This window comes from Oryctolagus cuniculus, chromosome 2 (genome assembly GCF_051225735.1).
Source record: "Oryctolagus cuniculus isolate XC-2025 breed Fujian yellow rabbit chromosome 2, ASM5122573v1, whole genome shotgun sequence".
In the NCBI taxonomy this organism is placed as follows: domain Eukaryota; kingdom Metazoa; phylum Chordata; class Mammalia; order Lagomorpha; family Leporidae; genus Oryctolagus; species Oryctolagus cuniculus.
Genome location: NC_142868.1, coordinates 52,053,968 through 52,073,883, shown reverse-complemented (window position 1 = coordinate 52,073,883; position 19,916 = coordinate 52,053,968). Strand labels below are relative to the sequence as shown.

At 42.2% G+C, this 19,916-nt stretch overlaps 1 protein-coding gene and 1 long non-coding RNA gene across 6 annotated transcripts in view; one reads left to right on the top strand and one right to left on the bottom strand.

Annotated features, from left to right (window-relative positions):
* LOC138848463 (uncharacterized) overlaps window positions 1–11,901 on the bottom strand; it is a 152,865-nt gene extending 140,964 nt beyond the window's left edge. For all 3 annotated transcript variants that reach the window (XR_011386269.2, XR_016228915.1, XR_016228916.1), the window contains exons 1-2: window positions 11,763–11,901; window positions 685–841 (exon numbers count right to left, since the gene is read on the bottom strand). This is a non-coding gene — a long non-coding RNA (uncharacterized LOC138848463). The remainder of the gene's footprint in view (window positions 1–684; window positions 842–11,762) is intronic.
* SH3RF1 (SH3 domain containing ring finger 1) overlaps window positions 11,851–19,916 on the top strand; it is a 195,561-nt gene continuing 187,495 nt past the window's right edge. For 2 of the 3 annotated variants that reach the window (XM_008249697.5, XM_017338128.4), the window contains exons 1-2: window positions 11,859–12,113; window positions 13,676–14,164. In XM_008249697.5, coding sequence (XP_008247919.4) covers window positions 13,772–14,164 — 393 coding nt within the window. In that variant the 5' untranslated portion in view covers window positions 11,859–12,113; window positions 13,676–13,771. Of the gene's footprint in view, window positions 12,114–13,675; window positions 14,165–19,916 lie in introns of all 3 variants that reach the window. The other variant, XM_002709468.6, reaches the window with a different exon arrangement.

The window sequence follows — 19,916 nt, the reverse complement described above, 5'->3', positions numbered from 1 at the left end:
ATGTGATGCAGGTGTCCCAAATGGCCTCTTAACTCCTAGATGAAATGCCTGCCCCAGAGTCCTGTTTGTATTTCTATTTTAAATATGGTTACCTGAGCATGTAGAGAGATTTGAAAGCAACTTTCATGGCCATTACATTGGTTGGATAAGAAGTAGATGAATTTTGATGATATAATTCCATTTTGACTAATTTCTACCATTCTACATATAATTCTTTTTTTCAGCGCACTGTGGTGATCTGAAGCCAGGAGCCAGGTGCCTCCTCCTGGTCTCCCATGAGGGTGCAGGGCCCAAGGACCTGGGCCATCCTCTACTGCACTCCCAGGCCACAGCAGAAAGCTGGATTGGAAGAGGAGCAACCGTTTGGATAAAATAATTGAGAAAAACTGCCACTTGGAAAAAAGGGAGAAGTAATAGTCTATACAATGACTGTGAAGCTCTAACCAGGAATTCTGGAATCTGAGCAAATCAACAGCTGGAAGCAGGACATGTGACTAACATGCTCAGAGAGAAGTATGTTGCAAGTGAGGTCCAAGAAGAGGCGAGGAAATGCACAGCTGAAGGTTATTTACCAAAAGTGGATGAGAAGGTGGTGAGTGGGAGACAGAGATTCCAAACTTAAGCAATAGCATCACTGGATATTGAAAGCACGAAATATACAAAGACTTAGAGTCTGGTTCTTACCGTGAGAATCATGTAAATGGAAGAGGAGTCTAGCTTAGCTTTGTCTCAGACAAAAGAAGCCGAGAGCATTCTGGTTCCGGGAGCCCCTTGTGGACTCTTCCTCCCGTGTGGCACATCCAAACCCTCACCATTAAAAGGTTTGGACAGTTTCTGTGGTCTGTAAGAAAAAAAAAAAAAAACGAAGAGAAAAACTAAGTTCTAATAAGCATAGTAAAAAATATAGGATCCTGGTGTTATTGAGAGAAAAATAATACTGAACACCTCACTGTGAAATAATCATGTCAATGCTAACATAACTTTAATAATACTGAGACTAGTAAGCTTCACTGAATTCTAATTAACTGCCATATAACACACCAAGCATTTTAAATATATTATATATTTTTTTAAAAAAATTACTTATTTATTTGAAAGAGTTACACAGCGAGAGGAGAAGAGGCAGAGAGAGAAGTTTCCCATTTGCTGGTTCACTCCCCAGTTGGTTGCAACGGCCAGAGCTGCGCCAATCCAAAGCCAGGAGCCGCTTCTGGGTCTCCCATGCAGGTGTAGGTGCTCAAGGATTTGGGCCATCCTCTACTGCTTTCCCAGGCCATAGCAGAGAGCTGGATTGGAAGTGGAGCAGCCAGGACTCGAACCAGTGCCCATGTGGGATGCTGGCACTGCAGGTGGTAGCTTTACCTGCTATGCCACAGCACCGGCCCCAATATATTATCTCTTCTAAGCTTTGTAAGAACCTACTGAGTAGGTACCATTATTTCCATTTTACAGAAAATGAAACTAAGGTTAACACAGGTAAAAATAACTGTTGTAAAAATCACATAAGTAGGGGCCGGTGCCGTGGCACAGTAGGTTAATCCTCCACCTGCAGTGCCAGCATCCCATATGGGCGCCGGGTTCTAGTCCTGGCTGCTCCTCTTCCAATCCAGCTCTCTGCTGTGGCCTAGGAAAGCAGTAGAAGATGGCCCAAGTCCTTGGGTCCTTGTATCCACGTGGGAGACTGGGAAGAAGCACCTGGCTCCTGGCTTTGGGTCTGCACAGCTCTGGGTGTGGCAGCCATTTGGGGAGTGAACCAATGGAAGAAGATCTTTCTCTCTGTCTCTCCATCTCACTTTCTGTAACTCTACTTGTCAAATAAATAAATAAAATCTTTAAAAATAACATAAATAAAAATTCAGATGCAGGACTCACACCCAAGTCTGTCTGACTCCAGTCTCACTATTCTGTTTGTACAGTGCCTGATATTTGTAGTAATAGCCTGGTGTCATATCCAAATGTTAATTTGTCCAGTGACTTCTATTTCAAGAGTCTGGGACATTTACTCTATTTCAAATATTTGTATCCAAATAAAAATTGATTTTCCAGGGGCTGGCATTGTGGCATAGTGAGTAATGCCACCTTCTGTGATGCCAGCATCCCATATAGATGCCAGTTCAAGTCCTGGCTGCTCCACTTCTAATCCAGCTCCCTGCTAATGTGTCTGGGAAAAGCAGCAGAAGATGGCCCAAGTGTTTGGGTCCCTGCTACCCACGTGGGAGACCCAGATGAAGCTCCTGGCTCCTGGCTTTGGCCTGGCCCAGAAGTGGTTACTGTGGCTATCTGGGGAGTGAACCAGCAGATGGAAGATCTTTCTCTCTCTCGGTGTGTGTGTCTCCCTCAATCTATGTAACTCTGACTTTCAAGATAAATAAACACTAAAAAAAAGTTGGTTTTTCAGAGTGACTCATTCTTCAAGAATTCTGTGTATAACTGTAGCTTCTTACCAGATTTCAATAATTGGAGCTCTACAAATTGAAACTGAGTTGCAAATAAATTTCTATGAAATGCTATAAAATAAATTGGTTATAAATTCTGAATACTGCATACATTCTGTCTATTGCATTTCCTTATGAATTCGATTTAAAAATCCTTTTTGATGTTTTTGCTAAGGTTTTGTTCTAAATAATACTTCAGTATGGACTTTTTCTTGGCAATTCATGTGATTTCCTGGAAGTTCCCACTGAGTATACACTTACTATGTAAACATAAAACTTGATTCCTCTAGTAAAACCATCAACCATTTGTAAATGCCAATAGGCTTTATGGGCAATTTTCAACCGCCGAGTAAGGTCATTCCTTTTTTTTTTTTTTTTTCTGTATTTCCCCTAATGCTTTGTAGTACGGGTCACAGAACTTTTACTAAGGCTATTTGCTAATTCTTCTTTACTTTACATCCCCCTTCCCCCACTAATCTTTTGACTGACCACCCCTTCATTTTCCTAAAGAACCTGATTTAAAAACTCCAATCATCTTACCTGATCACATTTCCTCTAATATGTCAACTTAACCATAACTGCTTTGAACATCTAACCTTTCTTTAACCCCCATCACGTTCATGCAACTACACATAACAATATATACAGTTCTTTTTCATTTATCAAAAGAAAAGAATCCTTGGAGAATAAAGATTTGACAGCTCCTGTTACAAGATAATTGTAATACTTAAAAAAAGAGAGAGAAAGAGAGATGAGACAGATGGTGTACACTGGAGACATGTGGAAGTTTGCTTGAAAAATAGCTTTAGAAATTCAATTGAGACTGAAAAGAAATTATGCAAATCATCCTTTTTGCATAAAAGCATCATGGAAAACAAGGAAATTATCTTAATCTTCAATCTTGCACAATCTTGTCACAGAAAAAGAATGTCAACTGGACTGATAGTATCTTGGATTCCTATTTAAAAGAATTCTATAGACACTTATTTGAGTTACAGGAGAAAGATTATTTTCAGTGAGATTAAAAACATTATTCTCTAGATTGTAATATGTAGGTTTAATTCAGCAACATCAACCACCATTACATTTTTGATGAGTTACTCAGTACTTTTATACATATTTTGTAATTTACATCAGGAGTGATTTATAATACTTCCATTACATATTCTTTAAGATTAATTTATATATAATGACAGAAATTTAATTTTTAAAATTGTTTATTAGTCTTGAAAAAGATTTTTAGATTGTCCTTTTAAACTTGATATACTTTCCTTATTCACACATTACATAATTTTTTTAAAAAAGAAAACATGTATACAAAGCTATGAAAGCAGAAATTCTAAAAAATAATGTGAAAGTTAGAGTGAAAACTTTGTAGTATATGTTTTTGAGGAAAGTGAGAGAAACCAATTTCCCAAAAAGGAGGAATACACTTAATGTGTTCAAGAAAGTTTTCAGAAAAACAAGGTTGAAATGTAGTATGATTGGTACCAGTTAGGATGATAACTATGCTTTTGTGAACATAAACACACATTTTATTTAGGAATAAGAAAAGAACAAGATGAATAGTTTGCTGCAGACAAAAGAAAATGTTATGATGGAATCATTTTTACTCATTATGAAATACAGAGTAAAGCTTCTATTTCATTATACATATGGATTCAGGTGGGTAAACTGATGAAGACTCACATCTTTTGCTGAACACTGTAAGGAAAAAAAGACTCCTGACTCATAATTTTTGAGTCCCTAGTGAATTCACACATATGGTTTTCTTGAGTATTTTGAAGATGGCTTACTTAAATGAATCAGAAAGGTCATTTTCTATCTTTAAGTTCAATCAGAAAAAAAGGAGTCTGAGAATTGATAAATAATCTTTAATAAATGAAGAAAAGTTCCTAAGGAAGTTTATGTTATGTCATTTTCCAAAGATAGTTAGATAAAGGATGGGAATTTATCTTTCTTTCTTTCTTTCTTTCTTTCTTTCTTTCTTTCTTTCTTTCTTTCTTTCAGATTTCTTTCTTTCTTTGAAAGGCAGAATTACAGACAGGCAGAGGCAGAAAGAGAGAGAGGTCTTCCATCAGCTAGTTCACTCCCCAGTTGGCCACAATGGTTGGAGCTGGGCCCATCTGACGCCAGAAGCCAGGGAGTTTCTTCTGGGTCTCCCACGGGGTGCAAGGGCCCAAGCACTTGGGCCATCTTCTACTGTTTTTCCAGACCACAGAAGAGAGCTGGATCAGAAGAAGAGCAGCTGGGTCTTGAACCAGCACCCATATTGCAGGTGGCGGCTTAGCCCACTATGCCACAGTGCCAGCCCCTACGTCTGTTTCTAATGAATTGGATTAGGAAAAGTTTGCTTGGAAGCAAGACAGACCAGTTCAAGGTTTAAACTTTTAAACAAACAATAATGGAATTAGACCAAAAATGTATTTTAATAGAGAGGAAAAACCTTATTTTCCTCCCTCATATAGGTTAAGTTTATCTTTGAATGAACTTGGGTCAGAAATATATCAGCAGCATCTAATTTTCAGGCATGTTTTAATTAAAAGAGTACTGAACAAAAGGACGTTCTAAGATGTGGTATGGGTGACTTCTGGCCACACTTGGAGTGAATTGAAGCCAGCCATGTATGTTTCTCTGGGCAGAACAATACCCTGGCTCCCTTTTAAGACTGATTTCCCTTAAAGATCTGTCCAACATTCATTAAGAGGAGAGACTGGTGGGCTGAGCAGGAAGAGGGAGGCAGGCTGGACTGAATAAATGCAGGTGGCAGCACTCATCACTCTCCCATTGTCACAAGCAACCCAATTCCAGCTCCCACATCCCATGCCCTTCTCAATGAACCCGAAGCCCTAGAGTGCCCTTTATAGATTAGCTTCCCCGGTCAGTGTTCCAGCTGCTTTCTTTTTAATGTGCTTCTGGATGACTCTAGGTTAGTGTTTCTCAAATTGTGGTCCTAGAATCACCTACATTACAATCCTTTTTTTTTTTCTTTAAGATGTATTTGTTTGAAAGACAGAGCAACAGAGAGAGAGAGAGAGAGAGAGAGAGAGGTATCTTCGCTCCGCTAGTTCACTCCTCAAATGACCACAATGACCACAATAGCCAGGTCTGGACCAGGCTCAGGCTAAAGCCATGAGCTAGGAACTCCATCTTGGTCCCCATGCAGGTAGCAGGGGCCCAAGTATTTTGGCCATTTTCTGCTGCCTTCCCAGGCACATTAGCAGGGAGTTGGATCAAAAGCGGAGCAGCTGGGACTCGAATTGGCACTGTGATATACAATGCCCATGTCTCAGGTGGCAGCTGAACCCATCGTGCTACAGCACCAGCCCCAAATCACCTGATTCTTGAATCCAGGCTGGGCCTATGAAACCTGAGTCTTTAGGAATGAGGCAGAGTATCTGCATGTTTAGAGTGCTTTGCAGGTGATTCTGATTGAGCTAAGCTGCAAGAACTATTTGCTGAAGGCTGGGTTATAATTAGTCCGTTTAGAGAACTCTAGCTCTCCCCAGATTTTCTGCAAACACAGCTCCTCAAATGCTCAGACCTGTTTCAAGAAGGCTGGAGGAAGACACGGTTCAGTTACCTCCTACTCATCAGTCTAACTTTCTCCATAGCATCCTCTCTGACTGAAGTGAAATCCTCGGGAAGTGCCTATAAATACTCCATCTGCTCAGATTTTTTTTTGTCAGACAGTGGATTTTGCACCACCTTCCCACTACTGCACACCAAAATAGCCGTGCTGGGCTTGCCTGGCTGTGACAACCCTTATTTCCTGTCAATTCTGGTGCCTCCTGACCATTTCATAAGAGGGGATTCCATTGCCCTAGGTTGTCCTTTATGCAACTAGGGTGGAAATAAACTTTTGATTCTGAAAAAATCCTTAGACATAATCCAACCCACATTCTAATTATATGGAAACAGATGCAGACAGATACATAGTAAAAAGGAAGGAAGCAAATATTATTGAATCCCTACTATGTGCCAGAAATGGGGCTGTTCTGTTTTTCAACAGGAGTTTTGTCACTAGCTTTTACATCAAGCTATCAAAGTAGGTAATATTATGTCCATTTGTACAGATAAGGAAGTTGAAACTCAGAAAACTCAGAGAAAATTGCCAAGTCATTCAATTAATGGGTAGTAGAAACAAGATTAAATCTAAGTTCTAATAAAACTCCTACGGTCATTTGTTAAGCATTTACCATGTATAGGGCATACTTCTAAGCATTTTATTTCTATAAACTTACATATTAGAAACTTGCCTGAGGTCATCCAGTTAGTATGTGGTAAAGCTTTTGACACAAAAGTTCTCTCCAGAATTAAGTATCCTGGAGAGACCACAAGCAGGGAACATAGCTATTGTTCAAGTGGGAAATAAACAAGTCTGAAATAAGTATTCAGAGGAAAAAGGGATTTAAGAAGGACTTTTGTTTTGTTTTGTTTTTTTTACAGGCAGAGTTAGACAGTGAGAGAGAGAAAGGTCTTCCTTTTCCGTTGGTTCACCCCCAAAATGGCCGCCCCCGCCAGCGTGCTGCGCCAATCCAAAGCCAGGAACCAGGTCCTTCTCCTGGTCTCCCATGCGGGTGCAGGGCCCAAGCACTTGGGCCATCCTCCACTGCACTCCCAGGCCACAGCAGAGAGCTGGACTGGAAGAGGGGCAACCGGGACAGAACCCGGCGCCCCGACCGGGACTAGAACCCAGTGTGCCGGCGCCGCAGGCGGAGGAATAGCCTAGTGAGCTGCGGTGCCGGCCTAAGAAGGACTTCTAATGGATCTTCTTCTCTGGATCTTCTATCTTGATGGTAAGTGAGAGAGGGATCAAGGGATGTAGGGAGAGTTGAACACAACTGTTTCTTGCTTGCTTGGGGAAATAGGTAGATGGTGACATTATTAACTAAAACCTGGAATGAAAATAAACTGGCATTGTATTTATGTTCTGTGTCATATGGTTAGCTGTTTCTCTAGCTTAGCTATGAAATATAAAAGAATCACAAGTCCTTGTCTTCTACATAGAGCTTATTGATTAATAGATTATAAGACTCCAAGTGAAACATGAAATATTGCCTATAAGGAAGTGAAGTGCTAAGAATATATGTAGCTGTAGAATAGCAATAAATGCAACTGTATACTGGGTTCACTCCTCGTTTAAAAATTATTCACTGGCACCCAAATGTGTTGGCTGTCCAGGATACAATGGTGAAGAAGCAGACCCATTCCTTGCCTTCAGAAAACTTATATTTGGGTAAGAGAGATAAGTAAGGAATCAAAAAACTAAACTGCAAAAAAGAGGCCATAAATTAGAGAGCATAGAGTGCTGTGGTAGAGCATGATGTTGTAGGGTCCAGGTGACATAGGATTTTATAAGATATGGAACATGTCTGATTTTTATTCCAGTGTGAGGGAAAGAAATTATTGACAAGGCAGTAACATGAGATGTTATTTATTTATTTATTTATTTATTTATTTTTGTAGCTTATCCTGAATGTCACTACATTCAGGTTAATTATGCAGACAAGAGTGGCAACACAGATGACATTAGGTGAGCAAGAAGCAAAGGGTGATGGAGGCTTAGAGTGCAATGGAGGTGTTGCAGTCTAATTCTTTGATGTATAATAGAACATGTGAGATTGAGGAATTCTAAAGAGTAGAGGTTTATTCAGCTCACAGTTCTGGAGGCTGGCAAGTCCAAGAGCATGGCACCAGCATCTATCTGCTGAGCTCATCATGAAGGCCTCATGGCAGAAAAGCAACTGCTGGGGAGAGAGAAAACACAAAGGGTAGCCTTGCTTCATAGCCAGCCCCCATCCTTGCAAATTGAGCTCACTCCCAGGAGAATTCGCTCAATTCATCCGGAGGCATCAATCTCTTCATTAGGGTGGAGCTCTCATGACCCCAAACCTCTTAAAGTTTCCACCACTTCTCAGCACTGTTACAGTGGGGATCAAATTTCAACATGAGTTCTGGGAAGGGACAAACCATATCCAAAGCGTGGTAGGTGGCAAAGGAACATGGATAAACATTTTTTAAAAAATGAAATATATTTTGGGAGAAGCCAGAAGAGTTGTTGATGGATGGGATGGCAAAGAAAAGTAAGAAATCAAAGATGACCCTTGGGTTTCTAGTCCAAAAAAATGGATAAACAGTGCTGTTTAGTATCACAGCAACTGGAGGAGGGAAAGTTTTAAAGAAAAATGATAATCACACACACACACACACACACACACACACGTGTAAGCACAGTACCAAATCTTATCAAACAGTGCTCTAGTCTAGAATTTTAAAACCCTGATTTTTATCTCCACTAAGACCAATAACTTCTCTACACCTTGTTTATTCTAATCTGCAACGTGGGGATAATTATATCTGTCTTTACTGCTCCAGAGGGATGCTGAGAAGATAAATTAGATAATATATATGAAAGTACTTTGAAGTCTTGGGAGGAAAAGAACTGTGTAAATCTAGGCTATCATTATTATGTCACAGGGTGTGTTTATATTTTTCATCTATCTAGTCAAAGTCACAGGGGTCATAGCATAACATGTCTATATTCTTTCCTTCATGTTCAGTTACCAGAAATAAATAAAAAAGGAACATATTTCTCTTTCCCAAACTGTCCCTTCCCCTACAGTATCCCCTTGACAGGATTTTGCAATTACTAGTATTGTCTAATATTTTTAAGATCCTGGGAAAAAAAGATTTTGCCTGGTTTAACTGCTAGAGAGAGATTCATGGTAGATAATGATAACAATGATATGTTCCTTTAAAAGATAAGTACAGAGCCGGCGCCGTGGCTCAATAGGCTAATCCTCCACCTTGCGGCGCCGGCACACCGGGTTCTAGTCCCGGTTGGGGCGCCGGATTCTGTCCCGGTTGCCCCTCTTCCAGGCCAGCTCTCTGCTATGGCCAGGGAGTGCAGTGGAGGATGGCCCAGGTGCTTGGGCCCTGCACCCCATGGGAGACCAGGAAAAAGCACCTGGATCCTGGCTCCTGCCATCGGATCAGCGCGGTGCGCCGGCTGCAGCGGCGGCCATTGGAGGGTGATCCAACGGCAAAAGGAAGACCTTTCTCTCTCTGTCTCTCTCTCTCACTGTCCACTCTGCCTGTCAAAAAAAAAAAAAAAAAAAAAAGATAAGTACAGATTACAAAGAGCCAGCACACTGTCTCATCTAATGGTCCAATGATACTCTAAGTTTTTTTTTTTTTTTTTTTTTTTTCTCACTGTTTGATGGACAGAAAATGACTCAAGTAGTTTAAGCAACTTAGCCAAGACTTTATTTTCTGGCTGGAGTAACTAAAGCTAATAACATAATTGCATTCTAAACAATATTGTGAACATGCACCTGGGGTGTTCAAAGAACTGTAATACGCATGGGATGTGTGTGCTGGCGACTTTGATCAGTGCAGTCTCAGGACACATTGTCTTCTGATCTTTGAAAATAGTGTGACTCCTGGTTTTCTTGTCTAGAGTTTCAAGAGCTAACTCTGAAATCGTGTCCTGTTCTCTCTAGTAAAGAAACAGAAAACAAAATAAGAACAAAATTTGCCCTTTCATTCCAGAGTAATGTATGCTTAAATTTCTTCTTTCTCTAGGGAACAGGCATGCTGTCCTCAATTTTGCCTGGGGTAGGGGATATGGTGGTGATGTGCAAAAGATAGGGCTTTAGTTCGGCAGAAAGAAAACTGGACGAGGAATCCAAAGAGTTAAGGCTGACTCATGGTTCAACATTATTTATTTTATGGCCTGGGGAAGGAAGTTAATCTAGTTGAGCTTCAGTCTTAATGACTGTAAAGTGAATACAGGAATCCTGAATCCTTATCTATTCACTAACTTTCCAGCTAGCCTCCTCTTCACCTGCAGTTTCAGCTGCAGAACTGTATGGCCTAACCAATCACTTTCAGAATGCCTTGTTTACAGATGATTGGATTATGAATTCTCCATCCGATTCAGTCCCCTCGTCTTTCTCAGCTCAAATTCATGTACACTTACTCATTTCCAATGGAGGGAGAAGTGGGCTGTTATTTTTGGTGTTCACACTGTATGACTCTCAGCATATTAATCTACTTAGAACAAAGCTGAAGAAGGATGACATGGAAGATGGCTGTGAGAACTGAATTAATACATGGAAAATGTTTTGCAGAGTGCCTGGCTCCTAGTGAGGATAATTTTTGAGTTGTTACAATTTTTTCTTACTTAGAGGGCCCTCATTTGTCTTGAATGGTTTAGCTGTGGCCCTGGAGGAGACTAGAGGATAATCTGATTCCTCTTCAAACTGTCAGCCTGGTTGATGGCCTCTCAGGGATTTCTTGCACAATTTGTCTCTATACCTCCGTCTCCTGGTCCTCATCTAGTTTATGCTCACATTTGAGAAAGGATATTTGGCATACTTTTTGGTTGGTTAACAGAAAATGCAAATAAAATAACAACTTTGAGATCAACGACACCTTTAACTTGCTTTCTCTCTGAACTGAGTCTGAAAAACAAACCCTAACTCCTGTGGACAACACGTTTTTCCAAACTCTTCTTCGGAGTTTACAGGTGTGTGCCTGGAGCAACGAAAACAAAGGTTACAGCGACCATGCCGACGGAGGCCTCCCAGGCGCAGATGAAAGAGGTGTCCCTCAGCTAGCTCCACGGTGCCAGCTCGCCGGAGGTGCCACTTTGAATGCTCCCCTGTAGGGCAGGTATAGCAGAGCCTCCCAAGGCTGGGTTTTAAACCCGCACGAGTGTTCTCCCCTCTGGTTGTGACCGTTCAGGCCAGTGATCCTCCAGGCTGGCTCTGGCTCTCGTCCCGAGACTGGGGCCCGGCGGCTGGACAGCCGTCCTCGGGCTGCCCCCACCGACTCCACGAGCCTCGCCTCGCCTCGCCTCGCCGGGAACTGAGGGGTAACATTTTGCCCTTGCTCCACCAAGCAAATACCCGGGGGCCCGACGGGCAGACGCAAAGGGAAAATGGGACCGGTTCTTGCCGGGGTGGCTCCCACCCGCCCGCCGAACCCAGCCTTTCCTACGCCGCAGCCGCTCTCGCCCAGAGAACGGTCTGTCCCGGGTCGCCCGGCGCCGCTGGGCAGGAGGATAACGCAGCCAGTCCATGCCCCGTGGCTCCTTCATCTTCACTCAGCCGCCACTCCCGCCGCCTCCTTCCCTCCCTCGGCAGCTCCATTTTTTTTCAGCTCCATTTTTCCCTCAGGGAAAAGGCGTCTGTCCCAAACCCTTCCTCCTCGCTGCCCCCTGGGGTCCTCGCTTCCCCGACTCCCGGCTCTCCCAGCGTCCCCTAAGGCCACTGCTCCCCACCCCGGCCCTGGAGCCAGCGGGGTCCGGCGCGCAGGTACCTCAGCGGCAGGAGGAAGGCGCGGCGACCGGGCGCCTCCCAGAGGTGCGGCGCCCGCTCCGGGGGGAGGCGCTGTGGCGCGGGGCCGCCCCCTTGCGCCCGGGGCGCCGGCTGCGGCTCGGCCTCCTCCTCCACTACCTCCTCCTCCTCCTCCTCCCTGGCTGGGAAAGTGGGAGGCGGCAGCGGCGGCGGCGTGGTGTGTGCGCGCGTGAGGGGGGCAGCAGAGAGGAGTCTCCCGGTGCCACCGCGGCGTCAGAGACACTGCGAGCGGCGGGCGCGGCGGGGCCGCATCTGCATCGGCCGCCGCCGCCGCTGCGGGGCTGCGAACAAAGAGGAGGAGCCGAGGCGCGAGGTAGGGCGCGCGGCGGCCGCGGGGCTGGCGGGGACGCGGCGTCGGCGGACCCTCTCTGCGGGTCGCTGCGGAGGAGACGGTGGTCTGGGCGTTCTCGCTCCCCTGCACTGGTCAGGCTCTGTCCCCTCACCTTCGGGGTCTCCGTGGGCCAGGAGTCCGGACCTGCGGCCACGGAACCCGCGGCCTCGCTGCCGTCTCCCGGCAGGAAGCAGCCTGGGCTCGGTGCCGCGGTCTCCCGGGGCGCAGCCCAGCACCCCCTGCTTCCCGGATGGCTCCATCTCCCTGGGGACTCTCGCCTCATCTCTGCGGGATTATAGATCTGTTTCTCCGTGGTACTTTGTAGGGCTGAGTTTCGCAACTTAAGGCCGCGCATTTATTTTTAACTCTTTGAAAACTTCCAGCAGTCGTGGGGGGTGGGGTGGGGTGAGATTTTTGTCCCTGGCTTGACCTGAAGGGAGGCGGAGGTGGGGCTGACTCTTGGAGAGCCCCGTTCCGCGACGGCCCGGGCCGCAGCCCCAGCCCAAGTCCGCCCCTGCCCGGGCGCTGGCGACACCTGGCTCCGGGGTGTGTCTGCGGCGGGCGGCCGCCGCGCCTCCCCGCGGGCTCGGGCAGTACCTGTGCGTGCGGCGTGGGAGGGAGGCGCAGCCCTGTAGCTCCCTCCCGGCCTCACTTTGTCAAGAACAGCTGTTAATGCTTCCATCCAAATCTTTTTACCCCCTTTCTCCTGGGTATTCACGTTTTACATTTATTTTGGTGGCTGGGGGAAAGAGCGGCACAGTAACAGGTTTAAATGCTTTTTCCTGAATGGCCCCATTTTCTTATTATGCTCACAGTTTTCAGTCCAGCATTCCATTGTCAAATTCTTTTGGTGGCAGTTTGGCCAGATTTTCTGAATGGGATTAGAACAGGCCGTTCAGAAATCCGTCCACCACTGCTCTGAAGGGTGCTTTTATGTGCATTTTAGCTGCTTTCCAGCAAGTCTCTAGTTGTGTCCTTAGAATTGTCAACCTTCAGCTCTTTCTGGTTGGGCAAGATTAAGTAGTTGTATTTTTAAGAGCGTCGAAGAAACATATGTATTTAATATTGGGGTCATTTACCACAAAGATCACATGAAGCATGGTTTCTAAGATGCCAAAGTGACTTAAAAATTGGGAACTTCCTCGGATTTAAAAGCGATTTCAGGCAGAGGAAACTTTTGATTGCTTCTGTTCGGCTTATTCTATGAGTTGAAGACTTAATATCATTTTCAGAGCTGAAGAAATTATGTTCTTAATTGCACTTCATAAATCCTGTTTATTGCAAGGATCCTGTATAATGCTTCATAGCTGTTCTGCACAGCAAACTCCTCTATATCTTTAGGGATTAATTTTGAATTGTTTGAAAGGCCCATTTTGTTTTCATTGACTTTGTAGTTGAGGAACCACATCCAAAAGCAAAACTACACCATGCAGAGGAAGCACTGCTGTGTACTTTTCAGCTCTTGGCTTCTCTGTGAACTTTTTCCCCAGATAACAATGCTGATTTTCTCTTTCTCTTTTTCTGCTCTCTCCCCATGACTCTAGAGCAAAGTCTGAAATGGATGTTACATGAATCATTTTAAGGGATGCACACGATTATGAACGTTCCTGAAGCTTTCCTGTCAGTCAAATAGATAAAAGATGGATGAATCTGCCTTGTTGGATCTCTTGGAGTGCCCTGTGTGTCTAGAGCGCCTTGATGCTTCTGCAAAGGTTTTGCCTTGCCAGCACACGTTTTGCAAACGATGTCTGCTGGGGATTGTAGGTTCCCGGAATGAACTGAGATGTCCCGAGTGCAGGACTCTTGTTGGCTCGGGTGTGGAGGAGCTTCCCAGTAACATCCTGCTGGTCAGACTTCTGGATGGCATCAAGCAGAGGCCTTGGAAACCTGGCCCTAGTGGGGGCAGTGGGACCAACTGCACAAATGCGTTAAGGGCCCAGGGCAGCACGGTGGCTAATTGTAGCTCAAAAGATCTGCAGAGTTCCCAGGGTGGACAGCAGCCTCGGGTGCAAGCCTGGAGTCCCCCGGTGAGGGTGAGTAGCCTGCAGAGGCAATTTGGTGCCCACATTCTTTGTTTATTCTTTGGCTTGATGTTTTCCAAATCAGCTTATTGCATAAGAAGCCACACTTTCTTTACCAGATAGGAGATTATATCTCTGGAGCTTTCTTTTTGTCATGGTGGAATGAGATTGGAGATGATTACTGATAAAATTCTCTCCAGATAGTGTCTGTTATCTTTTAAGATACATTTTGGGAAACAGGTAACCATTATTAAATGAAATCTAAAAAATACAGCAGTATTTTTGTGATGATTTAAAAATGGAAACCTGGTATGGTTTCACCCTTTTGGTGCAGTTGGGAGTGGTAGTTGTGTATGTGTGTGTCCCTATGTGTACGTATGTGGTGAATATATATACATATAAATCATAAGTAGGAAAACAAGCCTTCCTCTTTACATTGCTTAGAGTCATTCTATTGGTTTTATGAATGCACAGCACAAAATTTACTGGTTGGAGGAATTCTTAACAAATCATGGCCACAGGTAGCAGAGCTTCGTTGCCATGGCAACAAAAGGGCACTTACCACTACGCTGAAGCATCTAGCTTTATGTTGGGCTTTACAGGAAGTGAAACAAAGTATTTTCATCAAAATGATTTTTCTTGGGCTTTGGGCTGAAATAATTTTAAGTGAAGCTAAGTGTTCAATTACCACTACTTAAATTTCCAGAAGGTATTCCAAAGAAATATAAATTATGTTGTGAATGATGGCTTCCTGATAAAATGTACTTTTCTCCTTTATGTAAAAAATAAAATAGTCATGGATGCCAGCTTATTGAAACAATTCCATTTTTGTTGGAAGAAGCAATTTTTTTATTTTTTATTTTAAATATTTATTTATTTGCAAGGCAGAATGACAGAGAGGCAGAAGCTGAGAGAGAGGGAGGGAGGGAGAGAAAGAGAGACCTTCCATTCGTTGTTTCACTCCTTAGATAGCTGCAACAGCCTCAGCTGTGCTGATCTGAAGCCAGGAGCCAGGAGCTGCTTCCAGGTGTCTCATGAGGGTATGGGGGCCGAGGACTTGGGCTATCTTCCACTGCTTTCTCGGGCCATAGCAGAGAGTGGGATTGAAGCAGCTGGGACTCGAACCAGTGCCCATATGGGATGCTGGCACTACAGGCAGCAGCTTTACCCGCTATGCCACAGCCCCAGCCCCAGCCCCAGCAGTTTTCCTAATTGGTTAAATAGGTAAAATCTCTTTGTCAAGAATGGTTAATCTATATGGGAATTTTTGTCAAATATTCAGTCAACATTCAAAATTTACTTTTACTTGATGTAGGAACTGCACACTGGGATGGCATTAGACGATACAAATCCCCAGATGTGTGAGACAGCTGTAACAGTGGTTTCCTCCTTCTGAAGCTCATTTTTTACAAATGATATAATGTATTTACATCACTAGATGTGAAGTATGTAAAGCATTTTAATCACTCGAAAACTGTGGATCCTAGAAGACAGTTTCCTCAGTAGGCTCTCATGTTTCTTTTGATTCATAATTCATTTTTTTAAAGATGGTGAGAACTTTAGGAGGTTTTCCTTCCTTATTTGGAGCCCACGTGTGGTGAAATTGATCTGCTTACAGTGGTTTTTTTTTTTTTTTTTTTTTTACGTCTCCTTTTATTTCATGGAGTTTAATGGTGACTTGGTTAATACATATGGATTCATGAATATTTTAACCTCAGAACCAGTGATCAGGCTGATAATTTCTGAGACACCTAACCCAGATCTGCTCAGCTTAATGAAGGGGTTGATTTGCATCCTGCAAGAGGCCTTGTTTCCCTGTGAATTAGGGCAGGGAAAGCATAGCTTCTGGCTATGAAGAGGAGTAATTCAGTTGTTGACACATAACCTTACCTGTTGTGAGGAATGCATTGAATGTTCGATCTTGGATAAAAAGGAATTTAAGGAGCAGCTAAAGAGTTCAACTTAATATCCTTTGAATTTTAAGGTTTTTTTTTTCTTTCTGAAGATGACTGTATAATGCCACTGAACTGCTAGATACCTAAAATTGAACTTTACTTTTCTTAGATAAATGATTTGGCAGTATCAATCACATTAATATTATTTTTCTGGCATACTTAAATTAATTTTGTTTAATTACTTTGTTTCTTATTTAGCATGAGGAAAATTACTTGCCAAGAAGCTCAACTGTGCTTGAGCTTTATAATTGGGATAAAACACTTGAGGTAGATAAAAGTGGGGATAAGCCTGCTGCTTTGATGGGAGGAGTTACTAGTACCTTTTGGTTTCAAGCATTCATAACAATTAGAACCACACAGAATACCCAACTACTTAAAAGAGAAATAATCTGTAGAAAAGAACCCTTTTGAAAGTAAAACAAATAAAATTGTAACAGACAGCCACACAGAAGATGTAATGTACTCCCTTGGCCACTACCCTGAGGTGAGTGACTGTAATAAATCCCAAACATGTATCTTACTCCCTTCCATGTTCTGACACAACCAAGTGGTGCAGTGAGCCTGTTTCCACATGTTGTGCAAAGCTGAAAGTGATAACATGTGGAATGTTGCTTCAGTTTATTAGTATGTTCGATGTTACATTAGATTGTGACCATGTGGCTTCCTCATGGATTTAGCTGAGGCAGAGTGAATGTTCTCAGCAGATTCGAACATTTCCAACATGTGACACACATCTTGTTCCCAGAATTGTAGCGTTTCCTGCGTAATAGGAAGGAAAAAAGGAAAGAGTGTTGGAGTCACCATGGGATCCTTCAGCTTTTTACCTCAAGTGAAAAATCTCCTGTTGGTTTCAGGCCAAAATCAAGCAGTGGAATGAACTACAAGGAGAGGGAGGCCACAGATACTTCTCTCAATGGATTAAAATATATACCTGTGGATGATACATTAGATATTAGAAGACAGATTTAAATAGTTTCTGTAGTGTTGTGAGCTAACAGAATAATTAATTTTCTGCTTTTTATGTGTAGTTCCATTGGTTTAAGATCTACTCTGCTTATATATCTATACAGATCTGGCTAGATATCATTACTTAATGATTTCACGCCAACTTCACATCAAAGTGAATTTATTCAAAAATAGGCCACATGATCACTGATTTATATTTTATTTATACTTTCCTTTCTTTAACAATTGTTTATTAAGCACTTGTAGGGTATAAGTACCACAGTAACTGCTGGATAGATGATGATGGGCGAACCAGATACAGATTCCATTTATGAACCTTTGAGTATGTGATAAGTCTCATGGGGGAGGCACATTAATAAAATAATAACAGTATAGGTATGTAATTAAATTTGATAAATTCAATAACAGATAAATTCAATGACAGAGAGCTAGGGGAGAGGGTATAAGGACCTGTGTTTAGTGTGAGGGCAAGTTTGTTTGTGATGTGTGTGTGTGTGTTCCTCAAAAGCTTCCTTGAGAAAGAAGAATTTGAGCTGAGATCTTAAGGGTGAAATGGTATTAGTTAGGTGAATGATACTAGGTAGGGGAGGAATGTTCAGAAGACCTTGACCTACAGCAGATGGGGACATGGCTGCTAGAAAGAATTGACACAGTTGAGTGTGAACCAAGCAAGCCACTGGAACAAGGACATAAGGTGAGCCCACAAATTTGAGGCATCAAGAACCATGGGGTTCAGGGCCAAACTAGTGGTACAGATAAGAAGTGATGTGCATTTTGTATAAAAGAAAGAATGAATCTGTATCATGAGGTTTGTGTTGAGTGGTCCCTGGGTTAAGTATGAATTAGGGCGGTCAGGATTTGCTTGCTCCCCTGGTGTGGAAGGTTCAGTGCGAACACTGATTGTCAAAAGAATTGGTGTCTCTGCAGAGCTGGGGAAGAGGGTCTGTATTAACTCATAGTAGACATACACAAGACATTTGATGTGATGGTTTGGATGAGGGGAGTGTTTTGATGTTTCATAATGCCTGAGTTGAAGTAGAAAAGGTGTCCCCCCCCCAATAACGTTTAATGCAGACATTCTTGAGCTCTGATTTTTATCACTTTCTCACTTTGTCTTATTTTTCATTATTTTCTCTTTGGCCCATGCTCCAGGCCTCCCATGTGCCCCTTAGCTGACTTTTCCTTTGTTCCTCAGTCAGGCTAAGTTCCTCCGTGGGGCTCTGCAATCTGCAAGAGGGAGGAGGGCAAAGAAGACGAAAGGAATCTGGGGTGTATGCTAATTGGTGATTTTAAAACAGAAATGTTTAATTATTTTATATCAGGTAAAGTATCATGTAACCATTGTCATGTAAATCTCTAGGGTGAAGTATTTTAAAAATGAAAAAGAATACAGATTTCAAAATGAGTACATAAAATATTCTGAGTATAAAAGAATTCAACAGTATAAAAGTATGTTATAATAAATACTGGTAAGGATGTAGGGAAAAAGTATCATAATACACTGTTGGTGGGAATGTAAGCTAGTACAGCCATTGTGGAAGATAGTATGGAGATATCTTGGAAATTTGAAAATAGATCTACCATATGACCCAGCCATCCCACTCCTGGGAATTTACCCAAAAGAAATGAAATCAGCATATGAAAGAGCTTTCTGTACCCCCATGTTTATTGTAGCTCAATTCATAATAGCTTAGATATGGAATCAAACCAGATATCCATCAATAAATGACTGGATAAAGAAAAGGAGATATATAAATATATACACACACACACACTATGAAATACTACACAGCCATAAAAAAGAGTGAAATCCTATCTTTTGCAAAAAAATGGATGCAATTGGAAACCATTATACTTAGTGAAATAAGCCAGTCCTAAAAAGGCAGTTATCATATGTTTCCCTGATCTGTTGTAACTAATAGAGTACAAAAAAATATAATGTATAGGAGTGAAATAGACATTTTGAGAATTGATTACAGCCCTTCTCTCTACTGTTGAGCAACAGTGTTTTTCTTATTATTATTTGTTGAATTCTTTACTTAGTAGAGGGTTAATCTTACGATTATAAAATAAACTGAAAGTGTGTCATAAAAATTAAAAAATCAGGAAAGAGGAGAGAGGGTGGGAGTGTGGGCAGGAGGGAGGGTACGGTGGGAAATATCACTGTGGTCCTAAATCTGTGAATATGAAATTTGTTCACCTTTTATAAATAAAAATTTATTTTAAAAATGTGTTATCAGATGTGTATATATTCTTCCAGGTCTTTTCATGTGTATTTAGTTAGTTGTGCATATAGTTTTTTTTAATAGAAATAGAAGTTCATATATTAAATGACTTACTGGTTCATTTAATATGTCTGAAAACTTTTCATGTCTGAGAATATAGATCTGTCCTAAGTAAAACAAGAAACTGTCGGTCTATAATATACATACGGAAAAGTGCACATACTATAAATGTGCCACTCATTGACTGATCATACTTTTTATTTAAATGACTATAGTATTTTTCTGCTTCTAAAATTAAAAGTATACATGCTCATGGTAAGAAATCTGATACCAGGAAAGGATATAATGAAGAAAATTAAGGCTTCCAATTTCTTCATAATCCCCAGGGGTGACCACTGAGAAGAGGATTTTGGTGTGTGTGTGTTTTCTTCCAGAAAAGAAAAGAAAGAAATGGGATCATATTAAACATGCTCTTCTGCAATTTGAGGTTTTTTTTGTTTAAAGATAGGACTTGGGCAGCTTTCCATATGTGTTCACATTGATGTGGTAGGAAATATTAAGCATTATTATTTTCATGTTCTAGATATAGGAAGGATGGCTGTCAAGTCCTCGTAGCTA